Genomic DNA, 20,371 nt, shown 5'->3' on the forward strand with positions numbered 1-20,371 from the left:
CCCCCCCCCCAAAAAAAAAAAAATCGGAAAAGGCGCGCATGGCACGTTGGGCGGAGCTCACAGTCGCCTCAGCGACCTGCCCCACACACCTTTTCAGGTGTCTTCGAGCGGCCTTGCTTTTCGGCCAGGTGAGGGCTAACGCCGCTGTCAAAGCATCCCCTGAAGTAGCTGCGACGGCGGGAAGCGAAGGTATCGATTCCGGCGCCTGCAAATGGCCTTGAGAAGGGTTGGGCTAGATGACCCCCGGGGTCCCTTCCCTACTGTGATTCTGAGAGAGGCGCCACCAATGACCAAGCCCTGCCCTCTATGGAAACCCGCCGCCTCTGGCCTGAAAACACAGGAATCTTGGAAGCAGTGCTTTTTTCCCTAAAATAAATAAAATGTTTAGGGGTACTCTAATTTTCCTACTCATATTGAAATACTGCCCCTCAATGAGGCCAAACTTCGATTCACAAAATGTTTAGGGGTATGTGTATCCCCAGAAAAAAGCACTGCTTGGAAGTACCTTCCATCCTGTTTCCAGAGAGGAAGCTGTGCCAAGTCTCCTTTGCAGCAAAAGCAAGGAAGAGTCTTTTTGGCTCCTTTCATGACTTGACGGATTCATTACCGCATGATCTTTTGTGGAACAGATTCCAATTCATCAGATGCACGTGTTTGAGATTACACTCCCTGGTCCACAGAAACGTATGTCCCTAATGAAATTTGCGAGTCTTTAATGTGCAGAGGGACTCTTTGTTTTCATGATACCTTAAGCTCAGCAGGTTGCTTGTGGCACATTTCAACCAACACACTAAATATTTGCATGGGTGAAATGGGCTTTAGTGTATGCTGGTGGCGCTGTGGGTTAAAGCCTCAGCGCCTAGGACTTGCCGATCGAAAGGTCGGCGGTTCGAATCCCTGCGGCGGGGTGCGCTCCCGCTGCTCGGTCCCAGCGCCTGCCAACCTAGCAGTTCGAAAGCACCTCCAGGTGCAAGTAGATAAATAGGGACCGCTTACCAGCGGGAAGGTAAACGGCGTTTCCGTGTGCGGCTCTGGCTCGCCAGAGCAGCGATGTCACGCTGGCCACGTGACCCGGAAGTGTCTCCGGACAGCGCTGGCCCCTGGCCTCTTAAGTGAGATGGGCGCACAACCCCAGAGTCTGTTAAGACTGGCCCGTACGGGCAGGGGTACCTTTACCTTTACAATAAAGCTGTTTGTCTTTAAGGTGCCATCCACAAGACTCTTTCTTAAATATTTGCTGTAACAACTGCTGCCCAACTGGAATTTATAATCATCCAAACCTGAAAGTCTGCCTCTCCTCTAATATGTGAACCTTGCCATTAGCCTGAACCTGAAACATGTTGATGTCAGAGGTGAAAAACCCAAATGGACCAAACTAATAATTCTCAAGGGTCCCATGCTCTACCACAACTCATGTTTAATAGATCCACTTTCCCACCCTTAATGACAGCTAAAAACTACTATGTAATAAAGCTGTCTCGCCTTGCCTCACGGAAGGACTGCTGCTCTGACAGACTAGATTTGGTTATTCAAGAACAGTTACGGTACACGTGTACTGTATCTTGATTACCAAATTGACTGTGGAATTGACTACTGACTTAGATTCATAGAATTGCAGAGTTGGAATGGTCATTGAGTCCAACGCCTCTGTGATGCGGAAATCTTTTGTTCAGGGCATGCACACATGTGAGTGCAGTTATGGTGCTTTTTTCACAGTTGGAACACTGGCATCTGCTGGAGCGGTGTTTGCCAGTGGCATAAATTTGGAGGGTGAAGGAAGTTCAGGTCCAGCGCATGATCTTTTTGTTAGGCTAAGATAGTGGCTGGTTCAAGCTGATCAGCAATATGAACCCAGGTCCCCTCAGCCAAAGTCCGACAAACTAACCAATACCCTACACTTTGCCAGTTCACTATTCTACTGTCAGCTGACACTAAAGCAGGAGTGGATCAACACAAGACAATAAATGGGTTAACACAACTGTCTCCATTCTTGCACTGTGCTTGGGGGTATAACTATAGACTCTATGGTGGTGTGACTATGGGGCTGTCATGATGAGCTACTACACTTTAAAATGCACCACTATGCCACTGGGGATGTATATAAATTAAAATATCCACAGAGAGAACCTTCCTGTCATGTTAAACACAGTACCATCGCACATATATAGTTTGTGCCGCACTGTAAGTTTTAAACTATTCATTTATTAAAATTGTATGTATATGTTTAATTACATTTATATCCAACCCTTTCTCCCAAAGGACCCTAGAGTAGCAATCTCAAATGGGAACCCTATGTTACTGCTTTCAGCAGATAAAATGACATGGAGAGATGCACAATTAGTTTGATCCTCACTCTGCTCAGGATTGGGCAAAGCAACTATGTCCGACTTCATGCATAGAGAAAGTATTGGAGGGTGAAAGCTGAAAATAATTGTGGATTTGAGAGCAGGGATCCTATTCTGACAAATTTTGAAATATGCTGTGATTGTGCATGCTTCAGTATGCTGACTCAGGATTGTCAAGAGATTTTTTTGGACACATTCCAAAATATGCCAACACGTTAAGAAATTTATAGTCTCAGCAGCCATTCTGTCCTTCATTATGGAATTGCAACATTGCTAATCCATATTGTAAGATGCTCTTTATATGATCTTCCCTAAATGAATGCGCATCACAGAAGACTTCTGTGTTTTCAGGTCTAGTTTGAAAATGGTAAGCAATGTTACACATTATTGTAGAGTTTTATAGTTAAAAGCCTCTAAACTTCATGTTATTTCATATACTCTAATCGGGGGGTGGGTGAAAAAATTATGCTGAGGGCCAGGATTCTGTGTCAAGGTGCTCAGTTTAAATAGAATCAGTAGCATTATTAAATTAAATGTGATTAATTTTAATTTGTGTTGGTCTGCCGTAGTCAAAATAAATTAAAACAATTCTTTAAAAAGATAGTTTAAAAGACTCTTCTTTAAAACCTAAAAACTCCCTTAAAAGAATCAAGTCTTCAGAAAAGTTATATGATCTAAGAAAGTCTTTAAAAGAATCCTTCCTTTTGGAATTTTTTTTTAAAGTCCTTTTTAAAGACTTTCTTAGATCATATAACTTTTTTGAAGACTTGATTCTTTTAAGATTGGCCCCGGTCAATATTTATTTGCATCTGTAGTGTTTATTATGAGTTTGACCAAACTGCGGGAGGCAGTGGAAGACAGGAGTGCCTGGCGTGCTCTGGTCCATGGGGTCACAAAGAGTCGGACATGACTAAACAACAACAACAAGTGTTTATTATTTGCAGCATATGGGTTAGATCCCCCATCCATGTTGCCCTTTTGGGAACCTCATAAAAATGAAAAATGTATCTGGTGAGGCCACTATAAGAAGCAACTTTAAAAATAAATGAATAGCTAAATCAGGGTGGAGGCAAAGTGTGACGGATGTAGAAACCTTTGGCTGCCTGAAGTAAACACATATAAATATGCCTGGAACAGCACATGATGATAATAAAAGAATCACTGGAGGAAAGAGCTGTGCAGAGAAATGCTGTTTCTAGACTCTTGTATCCTTACAGGCCATTATTCCTTCCTGAAAATATATAGCTAGTGACAGACCTGCCAGATTTCATTCGTTTTGCTAGAGGCATCATCCCTTTTCTTGCCTTTCCTTCTGCATCTATTTATGCTATATTTTAAAAGTTATTTTTAATTGCTTGGCCTTTTTGCAATGGAAGATTTTGCTGCGGTTATCACCGATTCCTCTTGGCTATTTATATATCCTGTCACACTGTTGTTCAGATGGTCATAGCCTTGAAATGTCACTGTTTGCCATTAATGCTTCGGCTTCCCACACACTACTCCCAGCAGAAGCCGAAAAGGGAAAAGGTTTGGCCATTTGTGCTGATTTAGGAACCACCGCACAGGCTCAGAATCAGCAGAAAGCAGTAAAGGAAAGCAGTGCCTTTGCACATACATTTGTGTCAGAGAGAAAAATGATAACAGTACTCATAATGTTCCTTCTGTGTGGTACAGAAGTGCTATACTAAAAAAGCAATGGTGGAGGAGGGCAGCCACACTTGGAAAAAAGGCAGGCAACTACATACAGTTTAATCCTTACCTTACCCATATTCAGCATGTCTACATTTAAGAGAGACTTAGTAACCAAGCAATTCCATATGCACTTTCCTAAGAGTAACCCCAATGAATACAAGGGGATTTATTTTGAATAAGAATACATAGGATTTTTTGGTTAACAGCACCATCATATACATGCCTACCCAAAATAAGTGTAATTGAGCAGGATTATAGCCTAATAGTCATTGCATCTCTCTAGAGGCTTTTGGAAACTATAGTTATGTGAGGTGAGGGGTGCCTTTTTTATTATTTTAAGGATCTCTAAAAGAATACACATACACACACAGAGAGAGAGAGAGAGTAGTACCTTGGGTTAAGAACTTAATTCGTTCCGGAGGTCCGTTCTTTACCTGAAACTGTTCTTAACCTGATATACCACTTTAGCTAATGGGGCCTCCCGCTGCCACTGCGCGATTTCTGTTCTCATCCTGAAGCAAAGTTCTTAACCTGAGGTACTATTTCTGGGTTAGCGGAGTCTGTAACTTGAAGCATATGTAACCCGAGGTACCACTGTGTATATATATAAAATTCTCACAACCCCACAATCTTTATATGTGCAAGGCTCTGTGTTCGGTCCTTGAACACTACCAGGTGAATTAGGGATTGATGGATTGAGTTTACTTACCATATATGCCCCTTTTCCATAAAACGCTGTGCCCAAAGCGGCTTAAAGCAAACATTCAAAACTTTGAAATACAGAGTATTGGAAATACAAATATACAAAATATATGTCGGTAAATTCAGAAATGACAAAACCCAACAATTTGGCAATCTAGGCTTAATTACATAAATACAAAGCAAAATAAGTGTTAACTTGCAACATTTTTGGATGAAGAGCCACAGGCCCAACCAGGCCTCCCAATTTGGCTTGCAAAGCCATTTTGTCCAAGCCACACCCACCTGCTGCACACCTGATATGACATCAGATGTGGGGCAGGTAAAGACCTGGCTCAGCCAATCGGTGGCACCTGCAAAACCCTGTACAAAGTGCTTTGCAAAGACCAGTGATCAGCTGATTGTTCGGTCTTGCAATGCCCCTTGCCACTCCTGTGTTCTGAAAGGTGCTTCCCAGGCTGTGCCTTCAATGGCAGTGTTTGGTTCCTGTTCATACTAGGGGGCAGGAGGATCACTAGACATCATTGTGACACCAGGTGATAGACAGGTGGCAGCCCGACCCACCTGTCAAATTAGGCTGGCCGGATCTAGTTCTCCATCCCTGAATCAGATCCTGGGTAAGTGTGATGGAAAATAAGTTACTACCCAATACTTTGAAGGGCTGTTTCTAGCCAGGAGAAGCCAATATGCTGTTCTCCAGTTGCTGTTGGACTCTGGTTCTGATCAGCCCTAGGCAGCATGGTTAATGAGTAGGGATTATGGGAGTTGGAGTCCAGCAATATTTGGAGGCACCATGTTGGCTGCTCTTCTGCTAGACTGTACTGGGCTAGGTAGGACCATCTGAATCTGCAAGTGGTTGCTTGCCACCAATTTAATTTAACCAAGAAATATTTATTTTACGGTTTAGTATTGTTTTTATTTAGAGTTACATGTGTTGGGGGCACAACACCACAATATTTTCAAGTGCTTAGGGCCTCTAAAGGTCTTAAGATGGCTTTGGGCTAACAGCTACCAGTGGACCAGCCTATTGTATTTGTACCTATCAGCTGCAGTCTTCTAATACAGAACTTGTGGAAGTGTTTCAGAGACAGCACTATATGAGCACATATAGTGAGCTGCGGTTTCCTGAATCTCTTAATCCTCCCTACCCCTCCCAAGCTTAATCAGAGAATCATAGAGAAGCTTATTTACCGAACACTGTTTACAGTGCCCTGTAAATAGAGAAGTAAGAGCACAACTCAGGTTTCAGAATCCTAAATAAAAGCAGACATTTTAGAAAATTGATTGCCAGGAGGTGGATGTACCTCAATAAGTTAATGATCTGTGAGATATAAAATGATGTGTATGCTTGCATTGACCAGTCCTAACAGTCCAGTGATTTATTTGCATAGATGAAGAGGTAAATTAACTACTAGACACTTAATACAAACACTCAACTTATAAACGTGAAGAGATAAACCAAAGACAACACATTGAATTTGCACTCTGACTAGTCTGAATAACTGGTTGTCAATTAGCTCTTTATGGTTGTATACCAGCACAATTAGTCCTCTGTGTTGAGAACTTTTCTATGTTACACCAATAAGCTCATTCACACACCTCATCCTTAACCTCTCTTATACAAAGCAAGTTCCTAGCCAAAATCAATGACTGAAGGAGCATCAGTTCTATCAGTGTCAGGACACCTGAGGCATATTCTCAGTGTGTTGTTGTATATAGCATCTTGTGTAAAGTGCTTGTGTAACACAGCACTGATGAGAAACAGCTTTCCTGACTGCATCGGGATTTTAAAAAGGAAGTGTGAATGAGGGTAGCTAAAAGTTGTGTATAAAGAAGGAAGTAACTGAGAAATCAAACAACAGAAACCAAGAGGTTGTGGGTGTTAGCTCTTCCTTGCTCTTGCTCTTCCTCATCCCATTTTCTCCTTTAGTTAAACTAAGGTATTTGAAGCTGAACACAATTACAATAAATTGGCCCCAAGTACTGAAATATCATCCCCACCAACTAGGCACCAGCCAAACGTGTTGCGCAAAACATAGACAATTATTTTCTGCTTCAGTCAGCTTTTCTTTCATGACCTCACCTTTTAAAATCCTGACTCCACCCTTGAAAAAAAAGAGCACTTCTCATTCTATAACTGTGATCTTGCCTGTTACTATTTAATTAGCTGGAAGTACAGAACTGTTTACAGATCCCAGCTCTTGCTCTTAGGCATTTTCTCTCTCTTTTCATTCTCTTCTGCATGAACCACATTTGTACAGGACACACATACACAAAATGAGAGCTGGTTCAAACGTGCTTCGAAGTGCCACGTATGAAAGTAGCTTTGGAGACTTTGGTCCTAGAGCTCTGTGAGGAGCTCAGAATCCAGAATCTCATGAGGCTGGGTGAGGCAGTCGCCTCAGGCGGCAGGCTGCGGACAGCTGGGAGAGGTGGCAGATTTGGGGTCCCCAGGTCAACACCACTCCCTGCCTTCTGAACTTGTCTCTCCCTGCTGCAGCCATTGTGAAAACAGGGTGCTGGACTAAATGGGCCATTGGCCTGATGCAGCAGGCTCTTCTTATGTTCTTAAATTATTCAGACCAGAACAAATGCTTTGTTGTATATTTTTGCATTAATTAGATTATTTTCACTCCACTTGTCATTTTACCTACCACTAAAGCATGGCATGTTTTTATTAGCCCAGCCAGTTCAGTTTTAGTCAGGGGCAACTTAACAATTGGTGGCGCTGGCTGCCCATGTGCATCTCTGTTTGTGTCAAACAATATAGTCAGACATCGGCTTGGATGAGCATCGCACTGCAAAACGGATGCTCGTGGAGAAGGATGTCTGCCTTCACAGCACACGTTGGAAGCTAATGACGCACACAGATTTCTCTGGGTCACTAGGTGTCTGCTGCCAAGAGGACAAAAAAAGGCTGAGATGGTTTCAACGGTGTTTGCTCCTGAAGCATGTTTCTTGGAAATGTGAAGAAGATGCAAGTGGAATTGCCTGCTCAAAAAGATAAAAAACATCAAGTGTGTTCATGGTTTTTTTTAAATATGTAGAGCAGGGTTCTTTTAAAAGTGTGTCAGTAGAATCAGTCTCCAGCTATTTTTAACAGCCTCTGAAAGCTTATCAGGCAGATACAGTTAATCCATTAAAGGATTTCCAGGTATTCATAGCTTAATAAGTGAGCATGATGGAATTTAACCAATAGAAGATTGCTTTGTGTACACTCTAGCAAAAATCTCCATATTTTAATGACTTCTGACAATCAGGTTCATGTCGTGGGTGACAACTTAATATTAAAGTGTTACAATTTAATAGGTTTACTATACTTAAGATGTATTTTTAACTGGAAACATTGTCTTCAGTACTAAAATACATTTTCTTCCCTCCCCCTCACTAACTACTTTCCATTCTCACAAGATGCTAAATGGGGTCGAACTAACAGGAGGAAAAAAGATTGTAAATAAGTTGAGTGGATTCTTTGCATCTGTCTTCATTCACTATGGAAGAGGTAGGGCAGATACCTTTTCCTGAACAAACTACCTTAGGAAAGGAACCTGACAAATAGAAGCAGACAGTGGTGACAAGAAGTTTTTAATGTTTGATGTTTTATGATGTTTTCAATATTCTATTGGGAGCCGCCCAGAGTGGCTGGGGAAACCCAGCCAGATGGGTGGGGTATAAATAATAAATTATTATTATATTATTATTATTACAAAATTCTAGGCCTCACTGACAAATTTAAAACTAACAGATTGCTGGGTCCTGATGGCATCCCCCCCAAGGGTTGTTAAATAAATGAGTTGTAAAATTGCTGGACTTCTAACAAACTATGTAACTTATCCCTAAGATCAGCCTCCATACCTGAGGACTGGAGAGCCCAGAAGGTAATGTAGCTGTTGGTCTGAAAAAGGTTCCCAAACCCAGCTCTACAATGCCACCTTTTCCAGGCCACCTGTGCTGTGTTGTTCAGCTATGACTTTAACAGTTTACAGCCTTGAACAATTTCTCCTGGTTAACTAAATCATCATGGGTTCAGATGGAGTGTACTGTTGGACGATAAGTAGATTTGAACAAAACCAAACAAATATGATTTTGTTATTATGACATTTCTATACTGCCCTTCATCCAAAGATTACAGGGTGGTTCACAACATAAAAACACAAAAACACATACCATAATGACAAACAAACAACAATAACCCCCACGTCACACACAGTTTAAAAGGCCATACGTTTAATTAGCCAAAGGCCTGGGAGAAGAGGAAAGGTTTCGCCTAGCACCTAAAGATATGCAACGAAGGCACCAGGTGAGTCTCCCTGGGGAGAGCATTCCATAAACACGGGGCCACTGCAGAAAAGGCCCATTTTTGTGTTCCCACCCTCTGAACCTATCGTCTCAGATAATGATTGCTGGGTCCATATTGGTTCATATGGGGAGAGGTGGTCCTTGAGGTATTGCAGTCCTGAGGTGTTTAAGGCTTTATAGGTCAAAACCAGCACTTCGAATTGGGCTCAGAAATTAATTGGCAGCCAGTGCAGTCTGCTCAAAAATCCGCCTTGCCTCTGGCTGCTGAATTCTGCACTACCTGAAGTTTCCAAACTGTCTTCAGGGATAGCTCCACATATAATGTGCTGCAGTAATCTAGCGTAGAGGTTGCCAGAGCATAGATGACAGAAGTTAGCTGAAGCTGGTGGAAGGCACTCTGCATCACTGAGGCCAGCTGATCCTCAAGCGACGGCAGTGGATCACTGCAGGCCCAGTTCCCTGCACGTAGGAAACATTTGCAGTTTAATCCTTTGTGATGTGATAGTGAGTTCTGATTAGTACTCCCATTTCACGTGCAGATATTCTTTCCCTGTTGCACTTGCAGCAGCAAAATATATTGATGAGCCCCAGCACTGTGGAGATCATGCTTAGGGAGAGGATAAAGGAACAACTATTTCAGGGCTCCAGATCCTAAGCTGGATGCCATTTTTATGTTATTCTTAAACTCGTGATACAGTAATTGCTGTTTTATATAACAGTCATGCCACTTAGAATGATAGCCCTAAAATGTTATAAAAGTTGTGTTGTTGAGAGAGAAGAAGCCTTGTTTATTTTTAGCCTAAGGATAAAATACCACCATTTGGTAAAATTTATGTTTTGTTTGATGACATATATGCAATGCAACAAGGAATTAAAAACTTTACTATCTGAATATCTTTGGATTCTTAACTAGGGTAGGGCAGGAGGAGAAACCTCTGGCTGGACACTCGTGGTCATAGCTGATGCCCAGCAGGTTCTCCACTTGTGACTAGAGCTTCTATTAAAAGTTGTTGACTCCTCCGGCCAGAAGTTACCAGATTGTGTTCCTTAGTTTGATTAACCATTATTGAGAAAGAGGTATTTGTTATTTCTTATGGCATGAAAAAGGGACACGGGTGGCGCTGTGGGTTAAACCACAGAGCCTGGGACTTGCCGATCAGAAGGTTGGTGATTTGAATCCCCATGACGGGGTGAGCTCCTGTTGCCAAGTCCCTGCTCCTGCCAACCTAGCAGTTCAAAAGCACGTCAAAGTGCAAGTAGATAAATAGGTACCGCTCTGGCAGGAAGGTAAACGGCATTTCTGTGCGCTGCTCTGGTTCGGCAGAAGCGGCTTAGTCATGCCGGCCACATGACCCGGAAGCTGTATGCCGGCTCCCTCGGCCAATAAAGTGAGATGAGTGCCGCAACCCCAGAGTTGGTCACAACTGGACCTAATGGTCAGGGGTCCCTTTACCTTTACCTCAAATCACACTGGCTGATAAGCTATAGGATTTGCATCAGCAGGTACACCCTCACTATAATGACATATAGGGAGCAAGTTCAGGATTTTTCAAATGGTGGGTTTCTTCTCCCATCCTGGGCTGAGGTAGCATAGGATATGGCAGCCATTCTGCTGGTGTAGAGGTATTATGTCTCCCCACCTGCTCCCAGTGTAACTGGTGTTCTGGGTTGTTCGGTAACCCTTTTATTAGAATAAGTGGAACACAAGCATGCTTAATGGGGTGGGATTGTGCTGTTTGTGTTTTTTATATACGTTAGCAAGTTTATTTTAGAGCCATATAAAATTTTACACTTGTATAAATATAGTTTTATAGGGTTACATTTATTATTACGGGCTGGAGCAGAAGAACTTTAGGCTTTTATATCCAGGTTTTTCATTACATTTCTGTCCAGTGTTACTCGAGCAATAAACAGCCTGTTTTGTAGGCTTTCAAATAAGGTGAGCAGAAGGGTTTTATACACACACACACACACACAGGTGCCCCAATACATTACTTCTCAGTTTCTACATTTATTTACTTGCCTCTTCAGCAGGCCCACAAGCACTGAATAAAGTCGCATATTTTCCTACAACATTTCCAGTATTTATCGCTGACATTTCCAGAAGAGTGTTGAAAGCCGATACCTGTATTATACCATTGGACAACCTTTTTGCAGCAAAGAAGCTATAGCTCAGTGGCAGAGCACATATCTTAGATGAAGGTCTCAGATGAATTCCCTGGCATCTCCAGATAAGACTGGGATTGGGAAAGATCTTGTATAAAGCTGTAAAACTATACTGCCAGTCAGTATACTACAGTTAGATGGTTCAATATTCCCTGAGGGTATAGGGCAGTATATAAAATCAATCAATCAATCGTTTGTATCTCTATATGGCTGCCTCCTTGTTTATCCAGAAGCTCCTCATTCAAAACCTGTTAACTAATTTAGTAAATTATACACAGGTTCTTGTTTCTGTTTAATAAATAGCACCATGCATTGAGCTCATTAAGTCATCCAAGGAGGACTTGGTTTTCAGCCAGCTCTGGAATATGCTTTGTGTGGCGCCATTTAACCCTGCATTTCTGAGGACTGACTATGCTTGTGGACATTGATAGGAGCTGGACACCAACAGCATCAGGAGGCCCACAGGCTATTCTGCTGGTGCTATAAATGTATGAGAGAATTCCTGGATGTCAAGATGCAGGGGCAAGCATTCTTCGGTGAGAAAGCCCTAGCAGAGATTTAAAGTCACAAAACATGAAACAAAGAAAAGAATGGAAACGTAGGCCACTTTAGACCTTTATAATATACCGTTTCAAGTGAGCACCAAAATGTCCCCTTAAATAGTTTCTTTCCAAACTTTCCCTCTTATCCCAGTATAGGAAAATACCACGTTTGGTAAGTTAAAAAATGGTTTACTTACAAACTCTACAAATATCAGATTCATGTGCTTCAGAATAGTTGCACAGGCAGTAAAACACAGCTTAGTTACAGAGTGGTGAAAGTTCCTAAATTATTGGTGTAGGGCAGTGGTTCCCAATTAGGGGTCTGGGGACCCCTGGTGGTCTGTGGAATGTACCCAAGGGGTCCACCGCCCCATTCCTTGCCTCCCTCCAACTATTTTTTTTTGTCATTTTTGCATGGTGATATCACAGATTTTATGGTCTGTTTTAGCGCTGTGTGATTTTTCAATATATTGGCCAAAATTGGTTTTGAAATCACACCATGATAACGATTTTGACCTGGCAATATGCAGCAATATATCACTCCTCTTGTGAGGGAGAACAGGGCAGCCGATTTCAATGCACTGCTGATCTCAGCTGATAATGCTGCTGATCTGGGCTGCCTTCCCTCATGCTGAAGGAGACCAGGGTAGCTGATCGCTCTCACTTCATGGCACCGTGTTAGTACCTTCCCTTGGCACTGAGACAGAGCAGCTTTTCCTCTCCTCCTCCTACCCATCTGAACTCTGCGGCTGCTTCTTCCCTCATCCCCACACCTGATCTTTATCATCATCATCATCATCATCATCATCTCCAATTTCAGACATTGTGATATATTGCAAGATCGCGATGTTTAGCTGCTGATACATCACAATGTTGAAAGACAGATATCGCTCAGCCCTAGTTTTTTTAGTATACCAAAAATCCTTTGCTTATTAGGGGCTACCCCACATTTTGTTCAAAAAATTGTTTTGCAGAGGTAACTACCATAGAGATAAAAATTTTCAAAAGTAGGGGGTCCATGGCTTGGCTTTTGAAAAAGAGGGAGTCCTCAGTAATTAGCTAATGGGGAACCACTGGTGTAGGAACTTGAGTGGCTTGTGAGAGCCATGCTGTTGAGCTGGTTGTTCCAACCAGCTCAAACCTCTTCGCACGCTGAGCTTCTCAGGTAAAAAGGAGAGGTGGAACAAATTATGTAGAAATTGATTACTTAGTTCCATGGAGAGGGGAAGTGGACATAGCTAAGCCTGGCAGGACAGCTTACTCTATAGTATTAACCCCTTCATGTGTTAATTAGACTTAAGCATGTTGTTTATATGCAGAGGGTTATTCCACATACTCCAGCTGAACAACTTTGAGAGTACCACTGAGCATGTGCAGAGAGACGTTTACTCACTGCTGATTATTTTGAGACCAAACACATCTGGGATTAAGAGATCACAGGGTTCCGCTGTCTGGAGCTTCAGTATGTCAAGCAAAAGCTCATGAGCAAAATTTAATTGTCCATTATACCAAAACCTAACCCACATTCTACTCTGCTGGCATGCACTGACAATTTACCATGCAGAAAGTTACCGTGAGGTTTTTTTTTAACTCACTCCTTGCCTCAGCTTGCAACACTTATAAAACAAGGAATTTCATGATTCAGTTGCCTTGTTTCCATCAGTCCTGACATAAGACATCTTTGGGAAAAGGAAGAGGGAAGCTTATTGGTTGACTGAATCAGACACAGAGCCCAGGAGAATTCCTTCTTCAAGAGCCATTAGCTGAGCTTTGCTTAAAGCTGCCTTAAAGCTTTGCTTGGAGCTGTCTTGTGGTTACTGCTGACTACTACTCAAATGCTAATTGTGCTTTCTGGCTCATTTGCAACTTGAATGGGTATTTTGCCTTTTTTTGTGATGGCTAGAATTACCGTACCTGCTACTTATGCTCTGAAACAGCAACTGAACTGGCAAACTGGTATCCCAGGCTTCATATAAAGGGAACCCTGATAAGGAACAGTAAACCAAATAATCTGGTGTCCCTCTCTCTTTGTTCAGGTGGTCTCCTGCCTTCTCTAGTGAAATTTGAAGCACAAAGCTGCTTTCAGGCAACATGGCTCAGTAGCTCACTTGACTTTACTACCCTTGTCACAGTTAATGGGATTTGTGACATCATCCGATGTTTATTTCTTGACTCCTCTTTCCCAACCCCACCCTTCTGTAATAAACATATATTCAGGAAACCCAGGAGCCTGACACCCCAACATCACAGGTGTTTTAGAACACATATTTGTGTGTGGCATGTGTAGGTTGTCTTAGTACACATGCCACACACAAATATGTACGAATGAGCCGTTAAAATACAAGTATAGTTAGCTGCATATTTGATATATTATGTTCAGCTATAATAACAAAAAGCTTTTATTTACCTGTTGGTTGTTACAATTTAAATGGTATGTTAGTTATTTCGCAGTCCGAAGCATGCACCTTGACAAAAAAAGTATTGGAATAAATATGTAAGGGGTAGATCTTACATTTTCGGGATATACAGTACATATAAAACAGAGGCTCAGCTCACATGCACACACCATCCATTTAAAGCATTTGGCTGTTCCTAATGAATCCTGGGAATGATACTTTACTCCTTTCAAAGTTACAGTTCCCAGCACCCTTAACAAATCACGGTTCCAATTATTATTTGGGGGAAGCCATGTGTGTTCAATGTATGGTTTAGATGGGAGAGGCGCTATGAGAAAGTGAGAGGAAGGACAAAGTGGTAAGCAGAGGAGTGGCAGTCACTTTACCACCATGCTGGTTATGCACCTGTGTGTTCCGTATGGAACTAGGAACCAATAACTAGCATTGCATTACAGACCGTGTTTGGTGGAACATATTTCCCCTCCCCCCATATACATTACTGTTCACATGGGTGGACCTACATAAACATGGACTATGATTGATAATAATCCATCTGGGAGTGGGAAGAAAGGTGAGCTACTGGAACCCTGTTGTATAAGTGGTTCTTCACAAAAAGACCTTTGACACACTTCCAGTGTCGGATTGCCAAAACATGTTATGCTCCCACTTTTGTTTCGGCGGCATGGTTTCTATATTGGAAGTGAATTCTGTGCCTACACATGCAGGATTTCTCAGCAGTCACATGGTGTGGGATTTCAACTCTGCAGCAGCCTAGATGCCAGTTATCCTGTTCAATTTTATAGACACCTTTGGACACAGGGGGTTGGGGTTGTTGTTTTTTTGCACCTACCCATGTATGTCTTTTAAGATAAGCAGATAAATGCCATTGGCTACAAATAACGTTCAGATAGCATTCAAATAGCATTCAAATTCATACCGATGTTAACAATGTTGTTGCAGTGCATTAAGCTGCAGCACAATGCCACCTAGTGGCAATAGTCTTTAATAAAACGTTGCAAATGTGCAGTTCAATACAGTGGTACCTTTGCTTACGTACTTAATTCGTTCCGGAGGTCCGTTCTTAACCTGAAACTGTTCTTAACCTGAAGCTCCACTTTAACAAATGGAGCCTCCTGCTGCCGCCGCACCGCCAGAGCACGATTTCTGTTTTCATCCTGAAGCAAAGTTCTTAACCCGAGGTAATTTTTATAGATTAGTGGAGTCTGTAACCTGAAGCGTATGTAACCCAAGGTACCACTGTAATTTATTCATGGTTTTGTAAGCCATGAAGATAATATCTGAATAAAGCACTGTGTATCAAAAAAATGACTGAATCATTTCAGTTAAGATTTTGAGTTTGGGGTCTCTGGTAATGTATCCTAGAAGTGTCAGTTCAGATGCAGATTTAACCACAAGTACAGCTGTTTTTGCAGTTACACTGTACACAGTTTTAGTGTCTCAACCCTACCTTAAAAGCTATATGCTCTGTTTGGGGTCAGGACTAATACTAATAGTGGGAGGCATCTAAATAAACCAATGTGGCTGCATAAGGAGCTTAAAGATGAGCTGAGATGTAAGAAGGGTGTGTATAAGAAATGGAAGGGGAAATCACAGAGGAGGAATATACACGAGTAGCCAACAGTTGCAGGGTGAATGTGAGGTGGACTAAAGCTCAGAATGAGCTCAGGCTTGCAAGAGAGGTTAAAAATAATGTTTCTTTGGCTATGTTCGAAGCAAGAGGAAGAAAAAGCAAATAGTCTGCATGGAGAAGATAGAGAAGTGCTATTGGATAGAATTGCTCAACACCCACTTTGCCTTTCTTCACCCAAAAGGAAAGCAATGCCCAATCTGGTGATAACATAATAAATTATGTAAATTGGGAGCTGCAGCCCAAGATAGGAAAAGAGGTAGTAAGGGAACACCTAACTACCGGTACTTTAAATGAATTCAGATCTCCCAAGGTCTGATGAGCTGCACCCAAGGGTACACTAAAGGAGCTTGCGGATGTAATCTCAGAGCCTGTCTATAATCTTTAATAATTCTTGAACAGGTGAGGTCCGTGCAGACTGGAGGCAGACACAATGTCCCCATCTTCAAAAGGGGGGGGGGGAGGGAAAGACTTGGGTGACTACTGACTGGTGAGCTTGGCATCAATACCTACCAGAAAGATCCTAGAACAGAAAATTCAACAGTCTGTGAGCATTTAGAAAAGGATGCTGTGATTACTAAAACTCAGCATCACTGGGCTTCACTGGATGTGCTTGGTCTCACTTGTCCTCTTGTGTCCCAGGTAGGGTTGTCACTTGCCACCATTATTCTGGCAAGATACAGTGCAGGGTGGGGCAGTTGGTGGAATTTTTTTTTTTAATTCGGTTCTGAAGTGACTTCAAAGCAATCCATAAGGGATCTATTGCAGCCTAACAGGGTGGCCCCTCTGGACTTTGCTACGCACGTGCACATACAAATGAAATTTGTAAATCTGTCTACCCAGAGCTTAAATACCCTTTCAAACACGTGCATTTGGTCCCTAACGGGCGGCAACCCTAGCCCAGGCGTGAAGAAGTCAGGCTACGATTGTGAGATTGTTACAGGAGGAGAGTGAGTGCTTTTCACGGAAACTCGGGACTGCATGCGTCCCATAGAATTGGGAGGGACCCCAAGAGTTATCTAGTCCTTCCCCTTGCCATGCAGGAATCCTGCCCACAGCTGTCCAGGGGTGGACTCGAACCAGCACCAACCTCCTGGTTGTGACCCACTGCGCCACTGATGGAGTAATTTAGAGCAAAAGAGAGTCAGGAGGTAGAGCTAAATTCTGGCTCGAATTTCCAGGACGCGGCCGCCATATTGACTCTTGCGCGCCCACAACCAGATGAGTCACCGCCCCTCCCCCTCCTCCCTCCCTCCCCATGGCCCCACCCTCTTATGCTCCTGCCCGCCAGGAGACGTCGCAGGCGTGCGTGCGTGCGTGCGTGACGCCACCAAGCCGCGGCAAACGAGAAGACGCCACTGGCCTAGAAAGGCCCCCCCGCCTCACCCGGAAGCGGAGAGGAAGAGAGCGAGCGCTGCTTGGCGGAACCTGAGGTGGGGAGTATAAAATAGACTCGCCCCCCCTCCCCTCCGCTCCTCTTCTTCTAGCCCGGCGGTGCTGTCGCAGGAGGCGGTCGAGTCCACCTGAGACTGCGGGGGTGGAGAGAGAGAGAGAAAGAGAGAGAGAGAGAGACACGGCGTCTTTTTCCTTCCCCGCCTTTTAATAAGCCGCGCGCGAGTCTTGAGCAGCATCCATGGCAGCGGACAAAGGCGGAGGTGAGGACAAAGCAGGCGCGGGCTGCCTCTTCGGGGCTGCCTCGGCTGTTTGCGGGGCTACTTGTTCTTCCTCAGGCGGAGGGGGGGGGGAAGGAGAATAACCTCCTTTGGGTGGTCGTGGCGGAATGATCGCCCTTTCAGCCGCGGTTCCTCTGCCCTCATTGGATGGGGCGGGAGGGGTGCTGTGTGTACCTCCGCGCGGTTCTGGAATGTAGGGCCGGCAGACGGGGTGAGGCGTCGCCTTCTCAGGAGCGGGGATGCGAGGGGCAGCTTCGCCTAGTGGTCGCTGCCGCCTGGGGAAGAGGCTCAAGTTGCGGGTTTTATCCCGCCTCCTCTTCCCCAGCCCACAAGGGGAGTAAACAACAACTAAAACATGAGGGGGCCCAACCTGACAGTTGAGGTTCCTGCATTGGGGGGGGGGGGGGGTTGGACTAGGCCAGTGTTTCCCAACCTTTGGTCTCTAGCTGTTTTTGGACTACATTTCCCATCATCCCTGACCACTAGTCTTGCTCGCTAAGTATGATGGGAGTTGTAGTCCAAAAACCGCTAGGGACCCAAGGTTGGGAAACACTGGACTAGGCGACCCTCTGTGGTTTTGTACTGTTACAGAGGGTCCCTGCTGTGTGGCCTAATGGTTAGAGTGTTGGAGTACAGCCTTGGGAGGACAAATGCCTCACTCGGCCACAAAGCTCTCTGGGGTGAGGTTGGAGGCCTAGCCTACCTCGCCGGGTTGTTGACAGGATGAAACGGAGAGGAGGGGCACCATTCGCACCACCTTGAGGTCCTTGGAGGGTAAAGGTGGTATGTAAACGTAGTAAATAAAACAGAAATAAATGAAAGAGCTCCTTGTGAGAGGGTGCTGGCAGGTGCGCTTGATTGCATTTAAATTTTGCTTTTCTTCCACTATGGATGTTCAGGGGGCAACTAAAAGGGCTTCTCAGGCCCATACTCCAAAAGAACCTGCTGCCGGGGGCTATGCTGCTGCCCCTTCCCAGAGAAGTTGTGTCAGCTGGTGGTCAGCAGCTATTTCTGATACAGTGGTACCTTGGGTTCCATACGCTTCAGGTTACAGACTCCGTTAACCTAGAAATATTACCTCGGGTTAAGAACTTTGCTTCAGGATGAGAACAGAAATCGGGCTCCGGCGGCGCGGCAGCAGCAGGAGGCCCCATTAGCTAAAGTGGTGCTTCAGGTTAAGAACAGATTCAGGTTAAGTATGGACCTCCGGAACGAATTAAGTACTTAACCCGAGGTACCACTGTACATATATATATATATATATATATATGTATGTATGTATATGTGTGTGTGTGTATAAAACATGTTTGTTTTGAACTGCATTGCATATCGAATTATGGTTGGTTGGTTTTTCGCTTCATATGCTCTTGTGTTTTGTATATATTGTATTGGTAGAAATCTCATTTGCTCATTTTTAATATCATGAGCTGCTTTGAGCTCAGTGTTGCTGGAAAAGCAGCATGCGGGCATTCAATCAAATCAAAACAAAACATGCCCTGGGAGTTTCCCTGTACATCCTCTGTGCAGTGCAGCACTCTTGTACCTTGGGGGGCATAATGTAAGGAACACAATGAATTAGCCTGGGCTCCAATGCTGTTTCTCTTGTGGCTAGTCAGCTCTCTATCTGAACTGATAAACGTGCCTGAGAATCCTCTGACAGTGCAGTGAGGCCAGTCCCTAGACCCAGTTTGAGGACTCGGTTGAGGTAGTGACAAGATGTAATAGGGAACAAGGTATTCTTGCAGGTGCCATCTTCCAGAGCTATTGTGCTATAATAAAACAATCATTTATTTTTTTAAAAAAAACTACTAATAGCAAAACAGCCTCTGGGAAACGAGTGCAATGGCATCAAAACCAGTGAAATGGCATCAACATGGGCAATCAAATACTGTATTTTATTTATACCCCAGGTTTCATCACCAAAAGATCCATGAAAAGGTACAATATAGTAAGAAGAGGCTTGGGATTCAAGCTTTTTTTCCTGCAGGTGAAAGATACGAGCTGCAGATGGAATGGGACTGACCAATCTACAGAAGCAGCTGTTTCAATGATCTATAATAGAGAGAAGAGTTCTCTGTGACCACACAGTTCAAACAACTTTCAAAACAATAACATATTGATCTGGCACCTACAGGCTGGCATAAGAGGAATCTAGACAAGTTTTCTTAAAGCCTGGATAGAACCACTGTTCCACCACTATTTGATATGCAATGTGGTAACACAGAGGAGAGCCTCAGCTGAAGACTTAAGTATGCAAGTAGGTCCCAACTAGGATTTGGGAGGAGGTGATCCCTTAGATATTCACATCCTAAAACTTTTACGTCTGTAAAGGCCAAAACCAGGGTTTTGTATTTGAAGCTAATGAAGCTGGTATAATATCAGTATACAAAAATAAAATAAAATTGCTAATATGCTTTCCATCAGTTGGAAGTGTCAGAACACTTCAAAGGCAGCCCCAAATAGAACACATTGAAGTAATCTAATCTGGTTGTAACCAAGGAATGTGTAATAGAAGCCAGAATGGCCTTTTTCATCAGAGTTCAACCTAAACTGGGCAAAAACGCTTTAAAGGTGAACTTGGATTTTCTTGTGGACTTTGTAAGGGAAGAAATGTCAGACTTCACTTTTTATTAGAACTCTGAGGTCCACGAACTCGAGTCTTTTGCAAAATACAGGCTCAGGTGTATGCATGTGTGCTAGGAATTAAGAAACAGGGTTCCTCTTTGCACATGTCGAAACAAAATAATAAAATTCCTTCCAGTAGCACCTTAGAGACCAACTAAGTTTGTTATTGGTATGAGCTTTCATGTGCATGCACACTTCTTCAGAATACAGTAACAAACCTAGTTGGTCTCTAAGGTAGTACTGGAAGGAATTTTTTTATTTTGTTTCGACTACGGCAGACCAACAT

General features: G+C 43.4%; 1 protein-coding gene and 1 long non-coding RNA gene across 5 annotated transcripts in view; one reads left to right on the top strand and one right to left on the bottom strand.

The window, feature by feature from the left end:
- Positions 1 to 23: 23 nt before the first annotated feature.
- CNOT10 (CCR4-NOT transcription complex subunit 10) overlaps positions 24 to 20,371 on the top strand; it is a 41,735-nt gene continuing 21,387 nt past the window's right edge. For 2 of the 4 annotated variants that reach the window (XM_079947270.1, XM_079947271.1), the window contains exon 1: positions 24 to 189. In XM_079947270.1, coding sequence (XP_079803396.1) covers positions 39 to 189 — 151 coding nt within the window. In that variant the 5' untranslated portion in view covers positions 24 to 38. Of the gene's footprint in view, positions 190 to 17,226; positions 17,443 to 17,592; positions 17,672 to 20,371 lie in introns of those variants that run through there. The other 2 variants (XM_079947273.1, XM_079947272.1) reach the window with 2 other exon arrangements.
- Positions 10,735 to 17,090, bottom strand: LOC307199564. The gene is made up of 3 exons (XR_013832063.1): positions 16,878 to 17,090; positions 14,151 to 14,208; positions 10,735 to 11,672 (listed from the first exon to the last, which is right to left on the bottom strand). It is a non-coding gene; the product is annotated as an uncharacterized lncRNA (long non-coding RNA).

This window comes from Podarcis cretensis (assembly GCF_951804945.1).
Source record: "Podarcis cretensis genome assembly, chromosome: 12".
NCBI lineage: Eukaryota > Metazoa > Chordata > Lepidosauria > Squamata > Lacertidae > Podarcis > Podarcis cretensis.